The sequence below is a fragment of the Fusarium falciforme genome, chromosome 7, assembly GCF_026873545.1.
Source record: "Fusarium falciforme chromosome 7, complete sequence".
Taxonomy (NCBI): Eukaryota; Fungi; Ascomycota; class Sordariomycetes; order Hypocreales; family Nectriaceae; genus Fusarium; species Fusarium falciforme.
The window spans coordinates 1,275,078-1,301,675 of NC_070550.1; the positions used below are offsets into that span (position 1 = coordinate 1,275,078).

Below are 26,598 nucleotides of genomic sequence, written 5' to 3' on the forward strand. Positions count from 1 at the left end.
GCAAGCCTGGGACCATGCATGAGTGTTTCTGTGTTCTTGTGACCAGGGCATATTCGAAAGCTGGCACTTACACGGCTGGTCCGAAACCCGGGCTGCTCGGCCATTGGCAATTCACAATATCGGGATCGGCTCTTGCTCGCGGGCCGACATTCAAAGCGAGATACAAATCAACGTAGGTTGGCAAGAAAATGGGGGAGCGGAAGCAGAATCGCGGCGGACTTTCTTGCGCTACAAAAGCATCCGCGGTGGCGGCATTATTTTACATCCGCTCTTCTGACAAAGCACAGATGAGCCCACATAAGCGATGTGGGATTGCCAAGCGCGGTGCTAGACAGATTGGTCATGGTCGGAGACATTTGCATCTGCCGTTGAATGCTCATTACCAAACGCAATCAACTGACTCAAGGCGTGATTCCGGCGACTGTCGAGTATATATATCAATTGCAAGTTAGCCAGTATCCAAAAGAATAAATCATCCCATTAATCGCAGAACACACATCAAAGCATCACTCCATCAACTACCCACCATGACCACCTTCCAGAAGATCACACTTATTGGCGTAAGGGACCAACCCAGCCCCAGAGGGGGACGTGACTGACAATCCGCAGAAAGGCCTGTTTGGTTCTGTCGTCCTTTCTGAACTTGCGAGCGCAGGATTCGAAGTGACCCTCCTCAGCCGCTCAGAAAAGCCCGATGAAGTCCTTCCGGACGGCGTTCGCCGTGTCGTTGCAGACTACAACGATGTAGACAGCTTGGCCAAAGTCTTGAGCGGTCAGGATGCCGTCGTTTCCACCGTCGCCGCGGAGGCTGCTCTTGGTCAAAAGTTGATCATCGACGCTGCAATTCAGGCCGGTGTCAAACGTTTCATCCCCTCAGACTTTGGCAGCCTTACGACGAATCCTGCTGCGAGTCACTTCCCCCACCACGTCAACTTCGTCGAAATCCAGAAATACCTAAAGTCCAAGTCGGATCAGATTGAGTACACCATTTTCAGCATCGGTGCCTTCACCGATTTTCTCGTCAATTACGGCGTGGTCTTTGATTGGCCGAACAAGACAGCTGAGATCTGGGGAGACGGGACAAGCCCTTTCAGCACTACGAGCCTATCCGGCGCGGCACGAGCCATTGTCGGCGCTCTCAAGAATCCAGAACCGACCAAGAACAAGAACCTCTTCATTCATGAGCATGTCGTCACACAGGCACAGCTATTGGGCCTCGCAAAGAAACACTCGCCAGGGGTTGAATGGACCATCACCACTGTTGAGGACCCTGAGGCTGAGTTCGAAAGACTCGAAGCTCTTGCCAACAAGCAGCCCGAGATTCCGAACATTCTTGCCCTTATCAAGGCCTCCCTTGTCAGTGGCAAGTACCAGGCCTGGTACAAGAACGTGGACAATGACCTGGTTAGCGTGCCAGTGCTGACTGAGGAGGATCTGGAGGCTACATTCGCCAAGGCTTATGGCTCCTGAGAGAGACGCACACATTCTTACATTCTATCCAACTTTGATTAGACTTCCATAGTGTCAGGCGGGCTGACGTTCAGGCCCAATGCCATACACATTGGGTCCTGTCAACTGCTATGAATATAACAACCACTCCCTTCGAGGCTGCTTTCACAGATGTCTTCACATACTAACTATCGGCGCAGATATCCCATCAGGGGCCAGGCTTCAAATATAACATGGAACACAATAATCTTCACATACACACCCCCCCGGGCCAGTTCCCTCCCTCTCTTCCTCTGTCCTTTTTTGCAAGGCCCCTTACCCGTTTGGACCTTCAAGGTAAATTGCCATGATTGTGTTCATGTACATCGCCACCAAAATTTCGCAATCAAGTACTATGGAACACAATGACCACTATGCCATACGGCAAAAATAGAAGATACCTTCTGCTATTGCAGAGGCATTTTAACCCTTTTATGCTGCTCAACAAGTACACATACCCTCAGATCTTGGAGGGAAAATTCTCGTGGGGCGCCTGATCTGTTTGGTAATGAATGTCGATTAATGTTAATAATGGTTTCTATCCACTATGGCAAGCCTGGGACCTTCTCTCAAGAGGGTCAGTTCAGGACACATGAAAATTGGCCACGCCAGTCTGACCTGACAAGATTAAAATTGGGCCATCTTGACTAAAAAATCCTACCGAATCGGCCTCATGGCAATCCTAGAACTTCCTTGAGCACCTGGAGAGCACCAAATAGCTGATTATCATGATACTTGCGTGCAACTATCTGCAGGTTGATCGGCGCACCGTCAAAGTTTGAGCTCTCCCACAACTCCTTGACATGTCGACAAGCGTCACTCAACGGCACATAGTCCGCGTCATACTTATCCCCAGCTTCCGACTTGATGGGAGTTGGAACCACCACGCCCGGGTAGTCAACGAGGTTGTACAGCGAAGTGTAGTTCCAGTAGAATGCCGAATCGTGAGCAGAAGCAGGTCCAACAAAGGCTGGTCCGAGAACCACGTCGACGTCCTGCTGGTTCCAGCTCTCGGCGAAGGCCCAGCGGAACTCATCTCTTTCTCGGCGCATCTGACTGAGATCCGCAGCTGTCTGCATGCCTTGCGCTTCTGCATCTTTCCAGATCCACTCTGTCAACGGATGGATTGGTTCTCCTGTAGCGAGAATGGCGTCTTTGGCAAGCTTTCCACCCTCAGGCCAGTACATTCTCCTGACCTTTGACCAGGCGTCTGCTGAACCAAAGACCTTGAAATCTTTCACCTCGAGGACTCCCTTGTTCTTTGGATCGGAAAGAAGACCCTTTGCCCAGGACAGGGCTTTCTTGACGGGTGGCTGAGGGTCCACGAAACCGTCATTGCTGATGAAACCAATCTTCAGTGGCCGGCCGAGAGGTGTCTGCAGGCCTGTCCACGGAATGGGAACAAGTCTTGGATCCTTAAGATGTGGTCTAGCGGAGAGGACACACTTCATAAAGAAGTCCATGTCCGTCAAGCTGCGACACATGGGTCCCGTGGATGCCAAGATTGTCAGCTCAGCTGGAAATGGGCTTGCATCAAAACCCCTCATTGGCAAAGTGTACGATGTAGTCTTGAATCCATAGATACCACAAAAGGCTGAAGGTCCACGGATACTGCCACCGATGTCTGTGCCGACACCCAGAACGGAGCCCTTCATGGCGATCAAGGCCGCTTCACCACCGGTTGATCCACCGGCAGAGAGGTGAATGTTGAAGGGGTTCAGCGTCCGACCCCAGAGGGAGTCGCTCTCAAGATGCATGATGGCCTGGGGCTGGTTCGTCTTGCAGTAAAACACAGCCCCGAACTTCCGGAGAATTGCGACCATGTCACTGTCTATGTCGTCCAAGACAAGGCTCTGAAGGCAGCCCTGGGAAGAAAGAGTGCCGGCAATGGGCATGTGCTCTTTTATACTGATGGGAAGACCGTGAAGGGGTCCAATAGGCTTGCCATGCTCGGCCAGGTACTGGTCCAACTGCCTAGCTTGAGCAATAGCCTCGTCCATGAACCACTGCGTCAAGCAGCAGGTGAGCTGGTGCGCAATGATGGCACGCTTGGAGAAAGCAGTGGCCACAGCGACCGCGGTGAATTTGCGACTAGCGATAGCCGCAGCAAGGCTGACCGCATCATAGTCCTCGGTGATGTGGATCTCCTCATCCGTCAAGATGCCGCAGCTTGACGGTATGCCAGAGACATCATTTGGGGGGTTGCTGATGAGCTCTGAAGGGAGGTAATAGTCAAATGGGACTTTGGCCTTGAGGTCTCGCAGCAACGCTTCCCTCCTGGCTTCGAAAGCTGGAGTTCCACGCGGAATGGGCTTTGGCTGGACCACTGGCAGAAGCGTGGCCTCCCTTACGGAAGTCTCAGCCTGGTGTTTGGCCTCGACGACCGACAGGTCTTTGGAGGTAGCCTCCAGGTGAAAGCTGGGTGAAGAAGTAACGACACTCATGATAAGGATGTGCGGTGACTGCTATCAAGGGGGAGATAAGAAGGCAACAACTTGAAGTGCGGATGGACAAGATTACCGGGTTGACGCTCTGCCATTTATCAGTGAATTTGGATGCTTAGATATCATGTTACTCTTGTGACCAACTCCAACTTGGCAACGTAGTACATACACTCGAGTACGCCACGACTATCTACAACCTCAACTCGCCCATCGATTTCCGGCCGTGAAACCGCCCGTATCAGGGTTCCCCTCATGCGCAAATACGTCCCATTGGCTCAGCTCCGGCCCCAGTCCCTTCCTCACGTCCGCCCGCCAAAACGCGTCTTCGCCACGTTTGTCCTAGTCGCTGATACGGGTAGACAATCCCTACGTGTTGTGGAACTGGCCACTGACGTGTATTTGCGCGACCCACCTTTACACGGCTTTGGATAAGGTGTGCGCCACAGCAGCTGAGTGGGTGTACCGGTGAGGTCAAGGTTTCCGGCGCCATCAGCAGGTGAGGTTGTGTCTCGCTTCAATCTCAACTATTGTATCCTTGTATTGTAGGATCAAAGGTTGAATCACTATAAAGTAGGTGAACGCTCTTCCATGATCGACACGATCCGAATCTCCAAGTCAAACATCCATCTGGCTTAACATTGTAATCCTTACGTTTCTTCCAACATGACTGAGCCACGAACTCCACCCGGCACTGTCCACCTTGTGGACTTGAACCAGGACATGCATGCTCGCCATGCAGGCGGTGCTAGCGATATTGTTCTGAACCCAGTGCCTTCCAATGATCCCAACGATCCTCTCAACTGGACTCCTCGTCGCAAGCTGCTCGCCTTGATCTGCCAGAACCTGTAGGTCAACGTCATCAGCTATCGAAGTGGTATTTTCGCTAACCATCAACGAGTTACACTTGGTTCTGTGGAGTTTCCGTGTCAACCGTTTATTCCGTCCTTGTGCCTCTCTCACAGGCATCCGGCGTGTCCATCTCAACCCTCAATGAGGGTACCGGTTACATGTTTCTACTCTTGGGCTGGGGTCTCTTGTTCTGGCAGCCTTTCTCCTTGCGATACGGCAAGAGGTTGACTTATCTCATTTCGATCCTCGGTGCTATTGTAAGCAGTGCTTCTTATCGACGCGAATCTTATCCCAGGCTGACCAATGACTCAGGGTACCTGCATCTGGAGGTATTTTCTCATGAACAAAACGAGCATATCTACTTCAAGATCTGGCTGACATTTTTGCAGTGCATACGTCAAGAGCAACGGCGAGTGGCTGGCCAGGTGCATCATCCAAGGCTTCTTCATTGCGCCCATAGAAGCGCTTCCTGAAATCTCTGTCACTGACATTGTAAGTCGTTTCTACCAAGGAAAGGGCACTTCTAACATCTCATCAGTACTTTACTCACGAACGCGGTACCTACATGGGAATCTACTCCTTCGCTCTCGCAGGCAGCAACTACTTTGCGCCCATAATCTGCGGCTTCATCGCCGAGTACCAGGGCTGGCGATGGGTCTTTTACTGGCCCGCCATCTTCCTCGCCTTTGTCTTTGTCTTTCTGTTCCTCTTCATGGAAGAGACCAACTACAACCGAGTGGTAGTCCCTGAATCCACTTCGCCCGTCAGTCCCTCTGCCTCGGAACATGCCATTGACGACAAGAGCCACCCTGCGGAAGAGGCTGGAAGAACCTCTATGGCTGAGACAGGCGAAGTCTACGCCGCGCCAAAGACGTTTATCCAGAAGATGTCCCTTTGGCAGCCATCGCCAGGCCAAAACATGCTCAAACGAGCCATTCGCTCTCTCTCATTCCTCAGCTGGCCCGTCATCTTCTACGCTGGCTTCTCCTACGGCTCGTACCTCATCTGGTTCAACGTGCTTAATGCAACATCTTCCATCATCCTCTCTGGCGAACCTTACAACTTCAAGTCCTCCATGGTTGGGCTGAGCTACACAGCTTGTTGTATTGGCGTCATCGTTGGAGCTCTCGTTTCGGGCAACTTCAGCGACTGGCTGACCATCAAGCTCGCACGTCGCAACAATGGAATCATGGAAGCGGAGCACCGACTGTGGCCTTTCGCCATCTGTGTCGTCATGGTTCCTGGTTCTTTGATCCTCTGGGGTGTTGGCGCTCAACATGGTGTTCATTGGTTTGGCCTCATCTTCGCCATGGGCTGTCTCGCCTTTACCAGCGCGGTTGGCGTCACTCTCAGTGTCAACTACTTGATTGACAGCTATCACGACATTAGTGGTGATGCCATTGTCACCGTCATCCTTGTCCGCAACACAATGTCATTTGCCATCAGCTACGGGTAAGCTTTTTTCTCCTCGCGCAGGAACATACACTCACAAGTTTGCCAGTATTACTCCGTGGTTGACTGACCTTGGGTACCAAAACTGTTTCATCTCGGCTGCGTTTGTTGGAATGACGGCTTCTTTGGTGTTCCTTGTCATGATCAAGTTCGGAAAGTCGCTCAGGATCAAGAGTGCGGCCAAGTATGAGGAACTAGTTAAGCGGGATCAGGCCCAGTGGGAGCACCGATAAAGGGGTTGCTGGATGGTGTTGAGTGCCCCTCTGGATAGAATCAATCGAATATCAAGTGCGCATCAGGTACTAAGTGTGACTAAAATCGGCTCGAGGCACACCCTAGCAGCTGCTACGGCGTTTAAAAACGAGGCATTCCGAGTATTCCGAAATCCGGTATCCAAAAGCGCCGCCTCTCACAGTTTCCCTTCTGCGTGACATCAGTCTTTAACTTTGATCCATCTTCCAGAGTAACGCAAGGGAACCCTAGAGACACATGATTCGTGTAAACTAGGCAGTCTCTTGGCTCGTTCTTGGTGTTGATTCCGTTCTTCGTTATCATCAACATGCCCACCCTCGACAGTGGATTCAAGTCAGGATCCTGGTCAATGTGGACTGTTACCCCGCAAACTAACCCTCCACCAAGGATACAGTCCAATCATTGATCCTAGACCAAGCCCCCAGATAACGGACCAGGGCTACCAGCGTGTCGTAATCTCCACTACTAGGTCACTATCCTAAATACTAAGAACGACTGTGCGAATGTGTTAAGACCTTATCGCATCTCCGATAGACAAGAGAAGAGACTAACCATTATTCGCTTAGATTCATGCCATCGTATCGATGAGATACGTACCCTGCACATATTAAGATCACCACCTCCCCCGGGTCCGCCATGTTGAACCCCGTTGAAGCTCTCTCCAAGTATCCTCCCACTCTCTCAATTATCTCCGACACGTTCTCGTCTGCCTTCTCAAGGAGTGTGACATACCAGAATGACACACAAACGACAAGCACTATGAGTGGCGCTACTCGGCCGAAACTCCGTACCAAAACTGGCTGTCTGACCTGTATGCTCGCCTATCAGTAGCCATCGGAATATGCGCTAACTGATAGCTAGGCAGACAGCGCCGTAAGAAATGCAACGAGAAGTTCCCTGTCTGCGACGCCTGCAGCTTGTCCAGCAGGAATTGTCAATGGCCGTCGTCTTCAGACCTCCTTGATCGTCGCTATGCTTCCCACTCCGACTCTCGACATCGAGAGCCTATCGCTAAACCGAAACCCGAGCACATAACGACACTAATAGAAGATGGTCAGGCCTGGGAGGGGCCGGTGCAGGAAATCCAGCATGATGCTGTTCCTGTCGCTTTTCACGGCGACTCCGAAGGGATGCACCCCCTGGATCTTGTCTTGGAGGCTGGCGCTGTCCATGGCGTCATCTCCCATGACCTAGAGCTCCTGCTCTCTCGACATTTTGCCGACAGATACTTTTCTCTTCTGCTGCTGCCTAGCTGCCATCGTGGGTTTCATGATGGCTGGCTAATAGATATCCAGCACCTCATGGTGACGCACAAGAGCCTCTATTATTCCGTCCTGGCTTGCTCTGCGGCTCATTATATGAATGATGAATCCTGGTACAGGCGGGACCTTGCGCTCATGTACTATTCTAAGGCGCTCAAGGAACTCTCTACTCTTCTTGCAACGGTTTCGAGTCACGAGAATCACAATGGCCTATTGATGTCCGTGATGCTATTGTATCTGCACGGGGTAAGTTCTGCAGTTCTTCAAGAGACTTCAATGTTAACGAGCAAAGTGTCTAGGATGGGGCACCACCAACGATATACCACGGCATGTCAGTGCGGCAACCCGCATCGTCACACTCCGCCTTCTAAACCGACCCGACAGCACACCACGGCTTTTTGATAGACTAGCCATCGAGAGCGTCGTCTACCAGACCTTCCTTGTTTCGACCGGCCTTTGGTCTGACAGTAGTGAACTTAGTTATGATTTTAATCCTGACTTCTGGGATGGAGCCGAGAAGGTATTGGAACGGTCAACCCTCTTTCCAGGGAACCAGAGGGCCCTCAACAGCCCAGTGCTTGGTGTACCTGCGTCACTTTTCCGACTGGTCATGTTGCTGAGACAATGCTATCGAGTTGGCTTCTCACTTGACCCGACCACTCTGGAGCAACTGAGGAACGAGGTGGCCAGCTGGGAAGAACAATTACTCTACGACGAGGACTTCCGATCACGCTTTAATGAGACCGCAAAACTAACGCCTCAGGAAACATGTTTTAGGGACGGGAGCTATCTCTACGTAACACTTGCTTCTCTTTTGTTGGAGAAGATATTGCAGGGCCAGGTGAGCGCGGGACCCCCGCTCGCTGTTCCCAAGGATACCTGGCAGATTCAAATGGCGGTTCAGGTTCTCAAGAGTCATCAAAATGACCAGGTGTGGACAAAATGTTATCTCGGCGACTGGCCCATCTATTCCCTCGGGTTGTTCATGTCATCTACTGAACACAAGCAACTGGTGCGATCGGAGCTTAAGAGACGATGGGAGTGTACAAAGACAGCAATGGTTACTCGCTTTGAACGGGATTTGGAGGCTATTTGGGCTGCTCGGGGTGGGACTGAGATGGTTTGCTCACTAGGCTCTCAACATAATTATTCACGATCGTAATTTTGACGATTTTTTCATCCCCCTAAAGCGCAGACAAAGCTCACATTCTCTTCTTCCTTTGCCCCAAGATGAATACAGGGTAAGTCCTATTGCCAAACATGTCCGGCTACGACATGCAGCATGTTAGTGCCCGCTTATCATACTACCTAAGTCCATGTACAGAGTAGGGTGTTTGTGAACTGTGCTCATCTCTTGCTACCTATTAGTCAGGTGTGATTGGTAATGTGGGGTAAAAAGTCAGTCGAAGTTGGGGTGGAAAAGCAGCTTGAATATTGTCATACTGACAAGCCCCTGGTTGGCAGCTAAAAGGAGCCATGTTCCGCCCCGTTCTACTCTGCTGGACACTGACAACTTAGTGTTCATCCAGACCACTTTAATTAACATCACCGCTACGACAATATCTCGAATCAAGATGGGTTCTATCTCAGTCGACCAGTACACCGACTTCAGGAGCATCGCTGTCGATGGACTTCCCTTCTTCACTCCCAAACAGCGTGTGCCCGTGGGCACGGCACTTTTGGCGCCTGATGACGGCGTGACAGAGGATACCATCACTCCAGCTTTCCGTCCCATTATGATCCGCAGCAAGACTTTCCAGAATCGCATTTGGGTTGCCCCTATGTGCATGTATAGTTGCCAGGACGGCATGTTCAGCGACTTTCATGTTATGCATTATGGGCAATGGGCTATGAGGGGTAGTGCCCTGATCACATTGGAGGCAACTGCTGTTACACAGAGGGTACATCCTGTCACCTTTTCTTGTGAAATTCCCTGATCATAGAGGACCTAACTGACACCCGCAGGGGCGGAACACTCCACAAGACGCAGGCCTCTGGTCTGATGACCATATCCCACCTCTTAAGCGGGTTATCGATGTGATCCACTCTCAGTCACAAAAGGTTGCTATCCAGCTACAACACGCGGGGCGGAAGTGTAGCATATGCCCCCCATGGCTTGGACTTCGTCTTGTCCCCGACGCCTATGGCGGATTTGCCAAAGACGTGCAAGGCCCAACTGCCGAGCCTTGGAACGAAAACTATGCCACACCAAGCGAGATGACGGAGGCAGAGATTCTTGAGACTATTGGGGCTTATGGTAAAGCTGCTGCCCGTGCCGTCAGGGCAGGCATTGATGTCATCGCAATCCACGGGGCCCACGGATATCTCATCCATTCCTTTGCCTCTCCTGCTGTGAGTATCATATCTATGACCTCTTATAGGTCATTAAAGAAGACCCGATTCCGAGTGTGCAGGACGAAAATTAATACTCAGCCTGCAGACCAACAAGAGGACCGATAGATGGGGTGGAAGCTTCGAGGGCCGCACTCGATTTGGTATCGAGGTCGTCAGAGCTGTTCGACGCAATATCCCAGAAGATATGCCACTCTTTTGGAAGATATCAGCTGTAGACTGGCTTCCTGCTGGGGAAGGCTGGGAGCTGGAAGACACTCTCCGATATGTGCCAATCTTGGCCAGCGAGGGCGTCGACCTGTTTGACGTTTCCAGCGGAGGAACCGATAGACACCAGAAAGTGCAGCTGGGACAGCAGTACCAAGTCCCCTTTGCGAAAGCCGTGAAGGACCTGAAGCTGCCCAACGTATTTGTCGGCGCCGTGGGTTGGATCCGAGACGGAGAAACAGTTCACAATGTAAGTTGCCACACAAGCATGTCGATGACTTATCAGCTGATGATCCTATGCTAGATTCTGAGTAATGAAAAAGCAGACGTTGTCCATGTCGCCCGCGAGTTCTTGCGAGATCCCAACTTTGTTCAGAAGGTTGCGCTCTCCACCAAGACAGAGGTCACTTGGGTTGACCAATATCACCGCGCGCCAAGTAAGTGACTGAGTCATTCTATGCTTACTTGGAAGAAAATCGAAGCGCTGGAGAAGAATCTAGTCTCTAACAAGCTATCAGTGAACAAAAAGTATGTCGAGTCAACCACCACGATAACTACGGATCGAAAGGCCTTGGATAATGTCACACAGACGCATGAAAACCAGGCTTCAAACAAGATGAGCTCTTAGCGTTTTGTTGGAGTTGCACATCTTGGGAGTTTGGTTGAATATGAGTAGACTTTGAGTAATTGGTTGGGCTGGGATGAATAAAAGAGCAGATGTCATCATTCTTCATCATGATAATATCACAGGTGTGCGATATTAGTTCCTAGAGTGTCGACTGGTCAGTTTGATGGGAAACGCGCGTGATAGTAGTCAGAGGAACTAACATGTTCATGTCAGTAATACATCCTCGACCATGCTGATATATTTTAACGCCCGGCAATGAAGAATGAATGCTGTCATCCCGACTTGATATGTGGGAGAGATGCGTGTCTAAGACTGGGTGGTTCGGTGGTGGGCTGGGTGTATTCGCCTCTAGGTGCACACATTATTCTGATCTTAGGTAGCCAGAGGTGAACTATGCCGTGATGCAATCTGTTGGGAATGCCTGACCAGCTGGTACCACCTGATGATACGCTCCAAGGAACACAATCGTCGAACAGCGATTGGTGCCCACGAGAATTCCTTGACCCGAGGTTGCATCTTGCGTGCGTATCCGGCTCCGGCTCTGCTGCCGGGATGGTGGGCGTCAAGGTTCCCTTGTCGACTCATTCATTTTCTACCCCATTATTTCCTCTTTCGATGCTGCTCCCCGACTGAGAGGGTTGCTCCCAAATAGGAAATACCCCAATTACCCCCTTACCCACATTCGCCACGCCGTCATCCCGTCTTGTTGGAGGGAGAGCTCGTCCGAGTCTACCAGGTAACATGTATCACGTATTACAGAACATTGTATTTTTCAAAGCCTTTCCACAAGAGGTCGACAGACATTGGAGCCATCTTTGTCTTCGCCACAATGGCCACCAAAACCGTCACACCTTTCATCACCAGGTGCGCTTCCGTTATCTCGACCGCCAACATGGCTCCAGGTCTGGCTCGCAAGTATGAAATCAACGCCGATATGGGCGAAGGCTTTGGTCGGTGGAAAATGGTGAATCTTGCAAAGTTTCAAGCCTATTGGGATTTTGGCGCTGACAGACATCCCCTAGGGACCAGATGAAGAGCTGATGCCGTTGATCGATGCTGCCAACATCGCATGTGGGTTTCATGCTGGTGACCCTTCGATCATGCTCAAGACGATTCGTCTGTGTAAAAAGCATGGCGTGAGAGCAGGCGCTCATCCTGGACTACAAGACTTGTTTGGCTTCGGTCGAAGGAAGATCGAAGTTGATACTGGAGATATGTACGCCATGATTCTCTACCAAGTAGGCTCCCTTAAAGCCATGCTTGATGCCGAAGGCGTGGAGCTCTCTCATATCAAGCCTCATGGTGAACTCTTCTTCTACATGCAAAGAGACACGGCCATTATGAGAGCAGTTCTGGACGCCTGCGCTACCTTCAAAGTTCCGGTCTACGCCTCTCAAAATGCCGAACAAGAAGCCATGTGCAACGAGCTGGGCATTCCTTTCCAAGGCGAGGTGTATGTTGACATCGACTACTCCCCCGAGGGGAAGCTCTTACCATTCGCAAAGTCCCGAGTTGCGACTCCAGAGCTGTGTTCTGAACGTGCCCTTTCGGCGACGAGGACGGATACGGGAAAAGACATCAACGGAACTCAGTTCAGTTTTGGTTTTGGAAACAAGCCGTTCAGCATCTGCCTTCATTCAGATGCACCTACAGTCTTGGAAAATGCCCGGGCAGTGCGAAAGGCAATTGACGAAGCCAACAGAGACAAGTTTGCTTCTGTGGGGCCTCACCTATGACCGGATGTCACACATATTAGACCTTGGGAGTGCTCCTCATTATCTTAGTATATCAAGTTACATCAATAACGCGACATGGGATGTTTCCTATTCATTAACCGTATGCGTGACTGTGGTATCAATTGGCTGAGGCCTCATGACTGACTTGCCATTCCTCGACAGCCCTCTCGGTAAGTCATTCACGCTTGTATCTGTAAACAGGCCACAATTCATGTCAACTGAGCCCCTGTACCGGTCCTTATCTACATTGGACAAGATTGCTACCATGGCTACCGCAAGTGGCCCACACGCCCCTACCAACCAAGCCAATTTATCAAGGCGGGGGAATATCGCCTTACTGTATCAGGTCTCGCCGCTAACTCTAAGAGATAAGGACCCGGGCATCTGGGAGTAAAGAATCGGGGTAGTAATACCCTAGTATCATGGGCTCTTAAACAAGGGCTCGTTGCTAGAATGGTCGAGGCCGAGTACAAAAGGATATCCCGGCCTACCTCACAAACATCCCAGCACTCCATCGTCAGACATTCTTGTTGATCATTCCTCTGCCCTTGGATGCATGTCACTCACCCCAAAGGCCGAAACCACTTAAAGCCTTGATGCTCTTTGGCTCCGCTGCTTAAGTCGAGCTCGCAAAATAACGAAGCAAACCCACCATTCGTCCTCATTGCCATCGCCAAGCAACCACAATGGCGTCTCAAGTACCCATCCCTGGTACAGTTCAACTCGTCGATGCTCAGGGCATCTTCAACGTCAAGCATGGTCAACAAGCCCGAGACATTGTCCTTGTCCCCCAACCCACCGACAATCCCGATGATCCTTTACGATGGAGCGTCCCCCGAAAGACAAGAAACATCATCTGTGCTATGACGTGGTGCTTCTTTGTTGCTGCCATGATCTCGGGCCTGTCGCCAGCGTACCTTCTCATCGAGCGCGATACTGGAATTTCTGTTGCCGACCTCAGCACAGGAAATGGCCTTCTCTTTCTGTTTCTCGGCTGGGGTACAATGATCACACAGTGTCTTGCACTGAACTACGGCCGTCGCTTGACCCTCATGGTGTCTATCATCTGCACCACTGGCGTAACCCTATGGACAGCATACGTGCAGACGAGAGGGGAGTTCTTCGCCAACAGAATCCTCCTCGGCATTGTGTCTTCTCCACAGGAGACGCTCATTGAGGTTATCATCGGAGATATCTTCTTTACGCACGACCGAGGTTTCTACATGGGTGCTTACAGTTGGACCCTGTGGTGCGGTGCATTTCTGGCACCGGTGGCATCTGGCTACGTCGCGCAGGATCTTGGCTGGCGATGGATCCAATATGTCTTGACCTTCATTGGAGCTGGCGTTGCAGTAGTCACCTTCTTTTTCTTTGAGGAGACAATGTTCTACCGCCACAACAACGTTGGAGACTTTCGCGGCATCTCGGGTCTTGACCCAGACCACACGGGCAATATCACCGAAGTGGTTGCTGATGCTAAGTCCGGTGCAGACGAAGAGGCCAAGATACGGGCAGTCAACCGAGACGAAGATTCCGCCTCGAGGTCTATCCAGACATCCGCATTTGAGTCAACAGAAAGCACCAGAACCTACCTTGATAAGCTCAAGTTCTGGGGCTTCCGCGATGCACGACAACCCAACACCTTCAAGCTTTTCTTCTTGCCTATCCAGCTACTCCTCATGTTTCCTGGCATGTTCTTCGGTGGCCTCCTCGTCGGTGGAATCCTCTCCTGGTACAACGTTGTCGGCGGCTCGCTGGCCCTGATTCTGGGCAACCCTCCGTACAACTTTAGCGCAAACAACATCGGCCTTTGCTATCTCGCTTGTGTCGTCGGCGTCACTATCGGTTGTTTCATCTCAGGTTGGATGTCGGATGCTCTCGCCCTCCGCCTTGCGCGACGAAATGGAGGCGTCATGGAACCCGAGCAGCGTCTCTGGACTTGTCTCATTGCCCTCGTGGCGCACCCTGCCGGCTGTCTCCTCTATGGAGTCGGGGCATCATATCAGATCCATTGGTTCGGAATCGTATTTGGTCTAGGCCTCATCTCTGTCACTCTTCCAATGGGCTCCAACCTAGCCTTTACCTACATTCTCGACAGTTACAAGGAGGTTGCCGGTGAGGGCCTTGTCTCAGCTATCCTTATCCGCAACATGATGGGTAAGTCTCCAGCTAGTAGTTCTAGAGCAGTTCACTAACTTCTCTAGGTTTTGCTTTCGGTTACGCTGTTGTCCCCATGATTGAGAACCTTGGCCTTCGATATGCCTTCGTGCTAATCGCCATCTTGGGCTTGGCCTTGTGGTGCAGCGCATTTGTCATGATCTATGTTGGGAAGACTCTTCGACGCTCGACTGCCCAGTCATACTGGAATCTCGTTGAGCGATATGGTGCCACGGCCCATTAAGCACAGGGATTAGTTAGTTCCGTAGCTGTTTTGATGTTGTAAATCTAGGGGGAGAATTGTTGTGCATTTAGTCGAGTATCTACAGTCACTATCATAATAAGACCCTCGGCTTCGCTTTATTACTCCAAATAAACAGGTTACGAGAAGAAAGACACAGAAATCCTTGTCCTTCTTGTTATCAATGCCATTTTAGAAGAGGTCATCATCTATCGCAACAAAGGACACGGCTGTTTATTGGCACTTTGTGAACTTGGTGAGACCTCCAACAGAGACCATGACGTCACAGCGAGCACAAGCCAATCGCACAGTTATCAGTCGGCGCCGAAAACATGAGCTGCAGTCGGGTGCTCACATGACCGTGATCAAGTCTAGAATGGCTTCACTTTCAGTCGGCTTGGCCAAGTTTGACATGACTTGGCTGTAACCCAGCCATCAGCACGCTAGAATCCGTCAGCCGACACACGGCCAGAAACACGGCACTTACAATACTTTCTACCCCATGGAATTACCAGGAACAGCTAGTGCATTCAGAGACTCCCAGGATCCGGGACAATTTCCTTTTTCGTCTACCCCGCGCCGATCAAGAATTGGGGTAAAAAGTACAGCCAGGGTTAGCTGCGGGCGCAGACATGTACCCCATTTTTGATAGCACCTACTGGGGCAACGATAGGCGACATGCTTGAAGACATGACATGCAGACTCTCCTTTGCCGTGTCTAATCATATATCTCCGGCTTGCCACACTAACATTAGGTATCATCCTTCATCTTTATGGTTCATTATCAGACATCATGGGATCCACCGATTCAGGCATGCTGCGCAACATCCGCAAGGTCTTGGTAGCCAACCGAGGCGAGATTGCTGTGAGATGCATCAGGGCTTGCCGAGAGCTAGGGGTCCAAAGCGTAGCCATCATTACAAACGCAGACGCAACGTCTTTACATGCCACATTGGCAGACGAGGCAGTACTGTTGCCAGGGGATGACAGCACTGCGTATACAAACGGGTAAGTTCATGGCATTCCCCAGCTTGTAAAACCTTGGTTGCTAAATAAAGGCCCAATAGTGAAGCCATCTTGGACATCTGCAAACGCACGGGTGCTGATGCAATTATACCCGGATACGGCTTCTTGAGCGAAAATGTCGAGTTTGCCGACATGGTGGCCGCTGCGGGCATCACATTCGCTGGTCCCTCTTCAGCGTCCATCAAAGCTATGGGCCTCAAACACGAGGCCAGAGCCATTGCCGAAGCGGCAAATGTCCCTGTCATCCCCGGTACCACACTCCTAGCATCATCTGGAGATGCCACAGAAGCAGCAATACATCTGGGGTTCCCAGTCATGCTCAAGGCTACTGGTGGAGGAGGCGGTATGGGGTTGCAGATTTGTCATACCGAGCAGGAAGTCGAGAAAGCCTTCTCAATGGTTGAGAGCCGCGCCAGCACTCTTTTCAAGAACAGTGGTGTGTTTCTTGAAAAATATTACCCCCGCTCACGACACGTCGAAGTTCAGGTGGCGGGCAACGGCGACGTTGTAGTCGCCTTCGGAGAACGAGAGTGTTCCCTCCAGCGGCGCCATCAGAAGGTGATTGAGGAGTGCCCCAGCCCTTTCGTCGAGCGACATCCCGGACTACGAGAGAAGATGCTTCAAGCAGCTATCGACTATGCATCCCAACTCAACTACAAGAGTGTAGGGACCGTCGAATTTCTCGTGGACGATGAAACGGCCAAGTTCTTCTTTCTCGAGATGAATACACGCCTTCAGGTCGAACATGGAATTACGGAACTGTGCTACGGAGTTGATCTGGTTCACCTGATGTTGCAACAAGCCGACTACGAACATGGTGGTGAGCTCGGAATTCCGTCTGATGTTCTGAAGGGACTGGGGAGACCACAGCCACTGGGTTCTGCAATTGAAGCCCGAGTTTACGCAGAGATGCCGCTTCACGACTTTGCTCCTAGTCCTGGCGTCTTTCAACACGTTGAGTGGCCCCAGGGTAAGGGCGTGCGAGTTGATACATGGGTCCGAAGTGGCCAACGGATCACGCCTCTTTACGACCCTCTAATCGGCAAGGTCATGGTCCATAGTCCAGATGGACGAAAGGGTTCTCAGAAACTGATGCTCGCGGCGCTAGCTGATACAGCTCTCCAAGGGACGCAGTCCAACTTGGAATACCTCTCACGGGTCATCGAGTCGGACATGTTTATCAGCGGCAGCACGTTGACAAACTCTCTTGCCACATTCAAGTTCAAGACCTGCTCGCTACAGGTCATTGATCCTGGCGTGTTTACGACAATCCAGGATTACCCAGGCCGAATTACCGTTGGACACGGAGTTCCCCCTGGAGGCCCCATGGACGATCTTAGTGCCCGAGCTGCCAACATCCTGGTTGGAAACGATCCGGGAGTTGAGCTTCTCGAGGCTACCTTGTCTGGCCCAGAGCTCTTGTTTCACGAGGCAGCCATCGTTGCTGTCTGTGGTGCCGAGCTTCCTCTCACACTTGATGGCAAACTTGAAGCAATGTGGTCCAGAATCATCGTCAAGCAGGGCCAGAGACTCAAGCTTGGCAAAGTCTTCGGGCCTGGCCTGAGAACGTATCTGGCTGTCAAAGGCGGATTTCCGGAGATACCCGAATTTCTTGGCTCAAAGGCCACCGCCCCTGAGCTTGCATTTGGTGGCCTCCAGGGGCGAAAACTTCAGGTCAACGACATCCTCGCTCTCCCTAAAGAATCAGGAGCTTGGGCGGCTGAAGCTACATCTTTCTCTCTGCCACCCGAAGCTATACCCACCTTCAACAACCAGAGCGTCTATTGTCTCGACGGTCCTTACGGTTCTGACGACATTCTTACTCCTGAAGGCCGTAAGATATTGTACGAAACCGATTGGATCGTCAGCCACAACAGCGGTCGCAGTGGCATTCGTTTAGAAGGTCCACGCTTGAAGTGGGCTAGGACGTCGGGAGGGGGTGGTGGATCTCATCCGTCAAACGTCTTCGATTACGGATATCCAAACGGGGGAGTCAACTTCACTGGTGAATCCCCCATCATCTTTGCCCATGACCGTCCGGACTTGGGAGGTTTTGCCTGTCCCACAACCCTCTGTTCAGGTGAGATGTGGAAGGTTGGCCAGCTGAAACCGGGCGACACGATCCGATTCCGGCAGACGACTTATGACAAGTCACAGGAGATAACGCAGAGGAAGAATGCATATCTCCAGGCTCTGCTTAAACTTGCACAAGGAGGCGGAGATGCCAGTCAGATACCTTCCCTGGACATTGAGTTTGGTGAGGAAGCTACGTCTTCGATCCTACATCAAGTTTCACCTTCAGGATCTCATCCTCGGGTGACATATCGTCAAGGAGGTGACACAAGCATCATCGTTGAATACGGCGAGCAAGTTGCAGACCTACGGAATACAGCGTGCGTCCAGCTCCTCGCCAAACAGCTGGTTGCTGCAAATCTCCCGAGTGTCCGCAGCGATACCAACTTTGCCACCCTCACGGTACGCTTTGATCCGTCTCAAACAGATCGGACAAAGCTCCTCCGGCAACTCATCGACCTTGATAGCAGCATTGGAGAAACAACCGGCATCAAGCTTACTACTCGACAAGTCCGGCTTCCCATCTGTCTCGATCATTCGTCACTGGAGGAATCTGCCCAGCGGTATATGGCGAACATCAGACCTACGGCTGCATATTTGCCAGACAATGTTGACTATATTCGCAAGAGCAACGCTCTCGAAAGCCGTAGCAACGTCTTCGATTCCCTGCTCAAAACCCCATGGCTGACAGTGGCCGTTGGTTTCTATGTTGGAACACCCATTTTGTTCCCTCTTGATCCTCGATACATGTTTACAGGTCAGAAGTACAATCCCAGCCGGGCCTACACGCCAAGCGGCTCTGTTGGTCTAGGTGGCTCGTTGCTGGCCATATACCCTGTTGCGGCCCCTGGAGGGTATCAACTCATGGGTCGCACATTGGGCGCATGGGACACGGCTGGAAATCGTCCAGGATTCTCAGCTACGCGACCATGGCTATTCAATCACCTCGACTTGGTGAAGTTCTACGAGGTCTCTGAGGAGGAGTATGATCAAATAGAGCGCGACTTCGAGTTTGGTCGATACGTCTTTGACGTGACCGAAACGACACTCGATATGGACGAGTACATCGCCAAGTTTGACGCGGCAAATCACGATCCGGATTACCAAGCCTGGCGAAGCCGCCAGTCTGTAGCAGCAAAGGAAATGGGGGAGCTTGAGCAGAAACTGTTTGAAGAATGGACTGCAGCAAAGGCGTCGGCCAACAACAATGCAGGTGATGAAGATGATGATGATCCCAGCAAGACGGTCAAGATTGAGTCCCCAGTAGATGCCAGTGTTTGGAAGGTTCTGGTGGAGCCCGGTGATGTTCTGGAGAAGGGACAGACAGTGGCAGTGCTCGAAGCAATGAAGATGGAGATCAACCTGGTGGCCGGTGAGAATGAGGCTGGTGCGGTGGTTGTCAAGATCAAGCAGCGGCCCGGAACTGTTGTGAGTCCAGGGACAACGGTGGTGACAGCCCGGAGACAGGATTGAGATAGAGTTATTCAAAACATTATTCAAATTTCTATCTGCTTCACCTTTTCGAATTGATCCTTACTTGATGGTGCACAGTCAGTAGGCGGCTAATGTTACGGACCCGGATAATAGCCACGATGCGGCTTCTTGTGCACTATTTCAATGGTCTTAAAATATTGCAATCTGGCCCGGAGCACCACGACCATTGTTTTCTTGATCCATGGCCTTCCACACCGGCTTCTACCGCAACCAGCGCTGGGTTTTCAGGAGAACGTGTCGTCCATGTGGCCTACCCTATAGCTACTCATATCGAAAAGGGGGTATTCCGTTGGTGCCGTATAGAGCCGAGAGCACTGGTTACGATTCAATATTCAACACTTGAAGATCTGTGACTTTAGGAGAGCCCCACGAAGCTAAGTTGAACCACATCAGGTCAAGTTGAGTATGGCCCGTCAGTGGTCTCGTGGCGCTGGGATGTGTCAACCGCTCTGGGCACGGATCGGCAGACCCATTTCTTCACATTGTTTCATTTGTTGATTCTTATCCCTCACCCCTGTCCAACGATAACCGGGCCGGGTCTTATCTCAACTCTCCCCGCAAAACCCGGTCCACCGGAACGGATCATGTTTGTCGTCGCCTCTCCACCTCCTGACCAATTCGCTACTCCGTGCCGCTCATCCTGTTTGCCTGCATACGACAGCTCTCATGCACATTGCCGCCCTTTTTCTCAAGGGTATGGCTTACAGCACCGCCCCCACGCGTTAATCACGTCGCCATCTCGACGCGACGGCCTCCTTTGCGCCATGAAAGGTCGACCGCGACTCCGTGTGGCCCCGTGCAAATACTGTAATAAGGAGTTCAAACGGCAAGAACACTTAGACCGTCATATTCGTACCCGCAAGTATTATGCATCCTCTAACTGTGTATCTCAATGCTGAGTTTATAGACACTCGAGAGAGGCCATTTGGATGTTCTTGTGGTCGCACGTTCTCTAGACAGTCCGTCATTCCCAATGTCTTTGCGCAATGATACGGGTTGAAGAGTGTGATATTAACAAATGTATGCACGCTTAGGGACCTTCTGACCCGTCACTACCGACTGTCTCAATGTTCAGACCCTGCTGCCAATCCATGTGACAACAGAAGAGGCTCAACAACCAGCCGACCACCCCAGTCCACGATTCAAACGTTTTCAGTCGAGCCTACTGCGATTTCTCCCCCAGTTGTCAGTACCAATTACGGGAGAACCAATTCATTTAATGTTGAGTATCAACCTTCTGTGTCCGGAGACATCGTCTCCAACGTTGCGGCTCAGACTCCTCAAGAACAACTTATGGGAAAATTCTCGATACACGATCCTGTTTACGAACTCTCGAATAACAACCCTGATGCCCTCTCAAGTAACGGTGGCCCCTCAACGTCTGGCGATGACCAGATGGATGTGGCCGTCGAGACGGCCGCCGACTTCACCCAACTGGTGGGCTTTGACACCGACTTCTTCTCCCATGAAACAGGCATGATCAATGATTACCTGATGGGTGTATTTTCTCCACTAGATTACCGGACACCAATGATCGACAATGTATCCGATGGGTACAGTGGGATGGGCAGGGGGCCGGTCGCGTCAGTTCCAAGTGTTCTGGGCTCTGATTATCGCGAACCATCCGCTTCGATGCAAATCGCCATGGCAACAGAAGAAACCCAGGAGTCTACGCCTGAGCCACGAGTTTTCCACCGTGCAAATCCAATGGATCAGACTAGTCGGAACGAAGGCGAAGTTGGCGGAACATTGGACGCTATTGACGATGTTATAGGGTCCAATCCATGGGCAGTGTCGACGGTTGCTTTCAGTAAACTAACTGCCGAGGTTGCAAAGCATGAGCATGTATTACCGGAGCCCTTCACCCTCCCGTGCCGACAGACCTTGTCGCGATATATCGCCAGCTACATTCGTGGATTCCACCCCCATCTCCCTTTCATACATATCCCGACATCTTGTGTGGAGACGATGGCGCCTGTTTTGCTGCTTACCCTTGCCGCTACTGGGTCATTCTATGGTTTCGAGCATACGCACGGATATGCCATGATCCTTTTGGCCAAGTCAATCATCGCTGAGAAACTCGAACAACGTCGCCGAGAGTCTACTTCCCGTCTTGTTCGAAGTTTTCCACGCTATGCCGAGCTGCCCAATAGTTCCTCTGGAGAGCACGACACATCCACACGGTCAAGGGTGACGCCACAAGCCGTACCTACCCCCGTCTTTGATCTCGAGTTGGTACAAGCTCTGGTGATCCTCCAGATGACCATGTCTTGGCTTGATGGACCATTTGCCGAGGATGCGCTAGCCATGAGTAGCCAACTTGCCGCGGTTACTCGCGAGGGCTTGAGCCATCCACCTATGGAAGATAGGCATGAGACTTGGAAGGACTGGTCCCTTGAAGAAGCAAAGCGACGTACGCTATTATCTGCTTACTTCGTGCTCAACATACAGACTATCTGCTTCAACGTACCACCTCAAATCACCACCTCCGAGATCAACCTCATTCTTCCATGTTCTGAAGCAGAGTTCAAAGCACCTAGTCCGGCTGCCTGGCATCGCCTCCACCGCAAACATAATTTCCATGATATGAAATTTCAAAACTGTCTCAAGCGGTTGCTGTCTGGAAAGTCACTCGCCAAGGAAGTCTCGGCAGCTGAATTCGGGAACTATATGCTCGTCCAGGCCCTGTTGGTACAGATTTACTTTGAAAGACAAGCTGCCTCAGTTCTATTGAGCTCTTCGTCAAGCCTTTCGTCTTCTACAATCCAGCTCTACGACGGTGCTCTTGCTGCGTGGTCAACATGCTGGGATTCTGCCATTGAGTCTGCGTTGGATCCCTCATCTGTCCACGGACCATTGGCCTTTAACTCAACCGCCATCCTCCGACTGGCCCATGTGCATCTCGGAGCTGACTTGTTCAGTCAGTGCGCTCTCAACTCGCGGGATCCTCGGGTGGTTGCTCAAGCCTTTGAGCCGCATCGAAATCCCATTTTGCTTGGCTCCGCGCACCTAGACAAGGCTGTCCTGCATGCCATCTACGCATTGAGAATTCCCGTGAGGGTTGGGATAGCGTTTGTGGCTCGAGGCCGAACGGGGCATTGGAGTGTCCAGCATGCCATTAGTAACTTTGCGTGCGCGCTGCTGCTTACGCATTGGCTCGAGAATATCTTCAACCTGGTCTCTTCAAGTGGATTCGACGGTCTGAGGCACGAGGAGAGGCGTCTACTCTCCATGATTGAACGGCTTATCGAAGAGACACATCTACATGATGACCTAGGGCCAAAGGACTGCTACCCAAACCGGATACGACGACTGGCCATCGCCGCGGTGAAGCTTTGGGCTGAAACCTGTCAGGGTATTCAGGTATATGAGTTAGTTCATATTATGGGTGAGACACTTTCTCTGGTCGCAGAGTTATTGGAGAGTCGTCTTTGAAGCAAATATGTAGATTTAATCAAGTTCAACCTCATCGTCAAAAGTAACCATCTCCCAGCTCTCTTCAGAGCCCAGAGCCCAGAACGATTCCCCGAACGTACGGCTTGTTCATGTACATCATGGTCCACATACCGACGTTCCATACTCCGATACTTAATCTCGGGGCTTCTTCTACGATAATCCTGTGGGGCTACTTTGAACGAGAAATAGGATGTGAGTAAGCTGTTCGAGGTAAAGGGCAGAGGACCATCTGAGGGCTAACCGTCGGGGGTAAGGTCGGAAGAGCCGACGAGTCAATCAAAATCGACGTTTGGCATACAGCCGGGTGCGATTCCGCATCGCCGGCATGTTCCCACAAGGCCCTAGGGGTATGCCATTTGGCAAGGCTCGCCGGCAGATGTTACGTAGGCCTGCCTTAAGCCTTGGGGAATATGGATTGGGCATGTTTTCGTCTTTTGGGTTGTTGTCTTTATCCTTGCGAACGTCATCCCGGTTTTCGATCCTATTCTCTCCATCACGTCTGCAACCACGATCGCTTGGTTCTCTTATGGGTGCAGTGCTCTATTCTGGTTTCATCTCAACTGGAATAAGCTGCAGGGTTGAAAGAACATTTGCTTGGCAATTGTTAACGTTTTGCTTATTTTGGTTTCTTTGCTCATGAATGGAGCGGGTTTGTGGGCTGCTATCGATGAGCTGCTGGACATCTTTCACAGTGAAGGGAGCTCTGTCCGGGGCGTGTCTTCATGCAGAAATAATGTTCTGTTTGAGTCCTGAGAATAGCTGTCATAGGTACTTATTATGAACTGACCACGCGCGAATCTCAACCATGGCAGCAGCTACTTCGGACACATCCACAATACACCCCTATTTCTCCCAACCATTTCAATCTGAGCCCTGAGCAACACACTAGCATCCCCGCGATCTCTAAGCCTGACACTATATCAAAGCCATATCTTTCCCTTCTGCTTTACCAGACCACTGATGGTGGCCTTGTATGGAGCTTGCCCTCCAGAGATGGGTGATCGCCCTACCAACCCGATTGTACCCGTCACCTTCCCATTCTTCCAAAAAGCAAGATTGAAGCCTCCGCTAGCCGGGTTATAGATATTAGCACTAACTCCGCTTCTGGCGTTAAAGACTGAAAGATGGTTTGCGGCGGCAATGGAGGTGTCGACCGAAACCGTCACTGAGTTGGCTGTGGTAGACACTCGCGCAAAGTCGGTGCGAGTTATGTCTTTGCTGCCACCGATGAAGCCGTTGAGATATCTGTTGGTGGTGTATCGAATGCTTCCGGCAACTGGGCTGACAATTGGGCTGCCGATTGCGATGACTACATCAACCGGGTTCGCGCCATTGCGGGTTCCCGGTGATGGGATTTGTTGAATGACGAGGCGCTCGCCTACGACTCGCCAAGACTGCCAGTTGCCCTGATTGTAACCATCAAAGGTCACATCCAGGAGAACGTACTCCAGGTTGAGTGCTCGTTTCTTAAGACCTGTGTCTTCGTCACGTCTCACAATAGTGAAGGAATCCAGGTCGGGCCGGTCAACGACAGGGATTGAGTCGTCATCAAAGATCGAGAGGCCATCCGCGGCGGCAGGGGAAGCCCAGAGGTAGCTGAGAAGAGGCAGGAGAGAAAAGAAGGTCTTCATTGTTGGAATTGAGTGTCAAGCAGAGATGATCATGATGTAGATGTTGTTTGGTTGAAGAAGATGAGCGAACTTGACAAGGGCCAGGATGAGCGAATATATAGTCGAGGACTACTCATCTCGGCATCTTCCTGTAATCCGGCCTTTATGCTTATTGTCCGCTCTTGCTTCTGCAGAACAACAATATTCGTGAGAGAGAAAGCCCTGGTGTTTGAGTTTCATGTGATTGCCGAGACATTACTACCGGTGGCGCTTCCTCTCGTCAGCCCTAGACTCCCAAAGGAGCCTGATGCTGCACTACTCCAAAGTCTTATTCCCAAACGGTTCCGAACAGTCAAGTGGCGCCTCAGCTCAAACCTAGAGACCAGATCCGTTGAGAGTGGTGTCATTCCCCACCGATGAACGCCATCGCCGACCAAACGACGAGGCTTGAACATTTTTGTTGTTGATGAGGGGTCTGCCCTGGTTCCAAACTACCACTGAGCGGGCGAAGCAAAGACAGGTCGTCTACCTAGTTGAATTGGCGGTGCTACCTTGACAAACCGTCTAGCTCAGCTCTCAAAGTCCCGAGACTACTCGCCCGGTTACAACGTACGATCTACGGCCCACAGCTCTCGTAGAGGCTATACTCGAGCCTGCTTCGGAATCACCGTAGGCAACTCGCCAGCGTTGATATGTGTATCACACGTAGTCAGTGTCTGAACTAGGTCAACCAGCAATTGATAACGTAAATAGCGAACGAATAACTCCCATATACCAGAAAAGGCCTACTGTACTAGGAGTCAAATGTTACCTTATTCATGGAGAAGTCCCAGGTGGGCGCAGCAGAATGGCCTGGCCAACATGTAGGTGAGTGAATACACTTCACCGCTTTTGGGGCAGCAAGAGAGACAGAACAAGCAGTTCCGCCCAGCCGGAGCTGGAATGAAGGAGAGTGTAAGAGTTGGGATCCAAGAAAAGGCTCGGATATCATGCGAAATCTTGGCCGAGTTATGGGCTGGATCTTACTGACCAATATGGACGGCTTAACCTAATTGAGGAGCTATTGATGCAAGCCATATTACCACTTTGCCTAATGGTATTACCTGCATTCTCCACGGAAGTCCAGGGAAGGCCGATCGATGTAGCCAAAGCCATCCGAGACTTGGGAAGTAGGGTTTATCTTGGCATCTAGGCGCAGACCAGCGACCTGGTAAGACGGCCCTCGGAATGGAAAGCCGACTGCCCAGCAACATTTCGTCGCACAGAATCCAAGGACGGCAGTTGAAATAGAATCAGATACTAGCAAAACTTGCTCTCTTCCTTCCATCACCGCGCTTGCTGCATGGTCATCTCTCTCTCACATGCACGTACGCTATACTTGATTACCTTTACTTGGCCAACGCCGCTTCAGCTTCAGCTGGTCACAATTTTCCCTTTCTAGGCACAGTACTCTTGGCCAGCCCCAGCCTTGAAATAACATGACACACATAATAAAGCAGACTTCTGCAACCGAGGGCACTTGACTTCGCTTAGGAAATCAGGCTGTGGTGGAAAGGGAGGCTGCGCCATCTCCGGCATCGGGATTTTATGATCTCTGAAGCTTTCTATCGGCTCTTTTTTTACGTCTAGTCATCATGTCGTTTCTCAGAATCATTACTATTCGTACACCCGGGCCAGTAAGTACTCAGCTGGCGATGATGAATGTAACAGACAGCTACACGACGCTTAGCATGACAGTGTAAAATTTACCATGGCTCTACAAGAGACCATTAGCCACAATAGTTAAAAACACAGTCATTGACACATGCGAGCAGTCAAGGAAGGGAAAGACATGGAATTAAGAACGGTGTCCTGTCGATGACCAAGCTGCC

The 26,598-nt window shown here is 51.2% G+C and overlaps 8 protein-coding genes across 8 annotated transcripts; 6 read left to right on the forward strand and 2 right to left on the reverse strand.

The window, feature by feature from the left end:
- Nucleotides 1-527: 527 nt before the first annotated feature.
- Nucleotides 528-1,470, forward strand: NCS54_00901600 (NmrA domain-containing protein; the record flags this gene model as incomplete). Its single annotated transcript, XM_053154376.1, has 2 exons — nt 528-560; nt 610-1,470. 2 exons carry the CDS (start codon nt 528-530, stop codon nt 1,468-1,470), a joined length of 894 nt encoding a protein of 297 aa, XP_053010351.1.
- A 689-nt stretch (nt 1,471-2,159) lies between these two features.
- On the reverse strand, nt 2,160-3,932 carry NCS54_00901700 (Amidase domain-containing protein; the record flags this gene model as incomplete). The annotated part of the gene is made up of 1 exon (XM_053154377.1): nt 2,160-3,932. One exon carries the CDS (start codon nt 3,930-3,932, stop codon nt 2,160-2,162), a length of 1,773 nt encoding a protein of 590 aa, XP_053010352.1.
- Nucleotides 3,933-4,595: 663 nt separating this feature from the next.
- Nucleotides 4,596-6,466, forward strand: NCS54_00901800 (Hypothetical protein; the record flags this gene model as incomplete). The annotated part of the gene is made up of 6 exons (XM_053154378.1): nt 4,596-4,777; nt 4,831-5,038; nt 5,094-5,110; nt 5,171-5,273; nt 5,320-6,233; nt 6,283-6,466. The coding sequence occupies 6 exons, from the start codon at nt 4,596-4,598 to the stop codon at nt 6,464-6,466; spliced, it is 1,608 nt and encodes a 535-aa protein (XP_053010353.1).
- Nucleotides 6,467-7,121: 655 nt separating this feature from the next.
- Nucleotides 7,122-10,934, forward strand: NCS54_00901900 (Zn(2)-C6 fungal-type domain-containing protein; the record flags this gene model as incomplete). Its single annotated transcript, XM_053154379.1, has 9 exons — nt 7,122-7,296; nt 7,347-7,745; nt 7,907-7,993; nt 8,047-8,759; nt 9,277-9,648; nt 9,713-10,099; nt 10,188-10,556; nt 10,611-10,743; nt 10,825-10,934. 9 exons carry the CDS (start codon nt 7,122-7,124, stop codon nt 10,932-10,934), a joined length of 2,745 nt encoding a protein of 914 aa, XP_053010354.1.
- Nucleotides 10,935-11,763: 829 nt separating this feature from the next.
- Nucleotides 11,764-12,670, forward strand: NCS54_00902000 (Hypothetical protein; the record flags this gene model as incomplete). Its single annotated transcript, XM_053154380.1, has 3 exons — nt 11,764-11,898; nt 11,957-12,005; nt 12,102-12,670. 3 exons carry the CDS (start codon nt 11,764-11,766, stop codon nt 12,668-12,670), a joined length of 753 nt encoding a protein of 250 aa, XP_053010355.1.
- Nucleotides 12,671-13,356: 686 nt separating this feature from the next.
- NCS54_00902100 (MFS domain-containing protein) lies at nt 13,357-15,071 on the forward strand (the record flags this gene model as incomplete). The annotated part of the gene is made up of 2 exons (XM_053154381.1): nt 13,357-14,827; nt 14,875-15,071. The coding sequence occupies 2 exons, from the start codon at nt 13,357-13,359 to the stop codon at nt 15,069-15,071; spliced, it is 1,668 nt and encodes a 555-aa protein (XP_053010356.1).
- A 790-nt stretch (nt 15,072-15,861) lies between these two features.
- Nucleotides 15,862-23,096, forward strand: NCS54_00902200 (Hypothetical protein; the record flags this gene model as incomplete). Its single annotated transcript, XM_053154382.1, has 3 exons — nt 15,862-16,076; nt 16,136-19,595; nt 20,796-23,096. The coding sequence occupies 3 exons, from the start codon at nt 15,862-15,864 to the stop codon at nt 23,094-23,096; spliced, it is 5,976 nt and encodes a 1,991-aa protein (XP_053010357.1).
- A 941-nt stretch (nt 23,097-24,037) lies between these two features.
- On the reverse strand, nt 24,038-24,748 carry NCS54_00902300 (Hypothetical protein; the record flags this gene model as incomplete). Its single annotated transcript, XM_053154383.1, has 1 exon — nt 24,038-24,748. The coding sequence occupies one exon, from the start codon at nt 24,746-24,748 to the stop codon at nt 24,038-24,040; it is 711 nt and encodes a 236-aa protein (XP_053010358.1).
- Between the last annotated feature and the right edge of the window lie 1,850 nt (nt 24,749-26,598).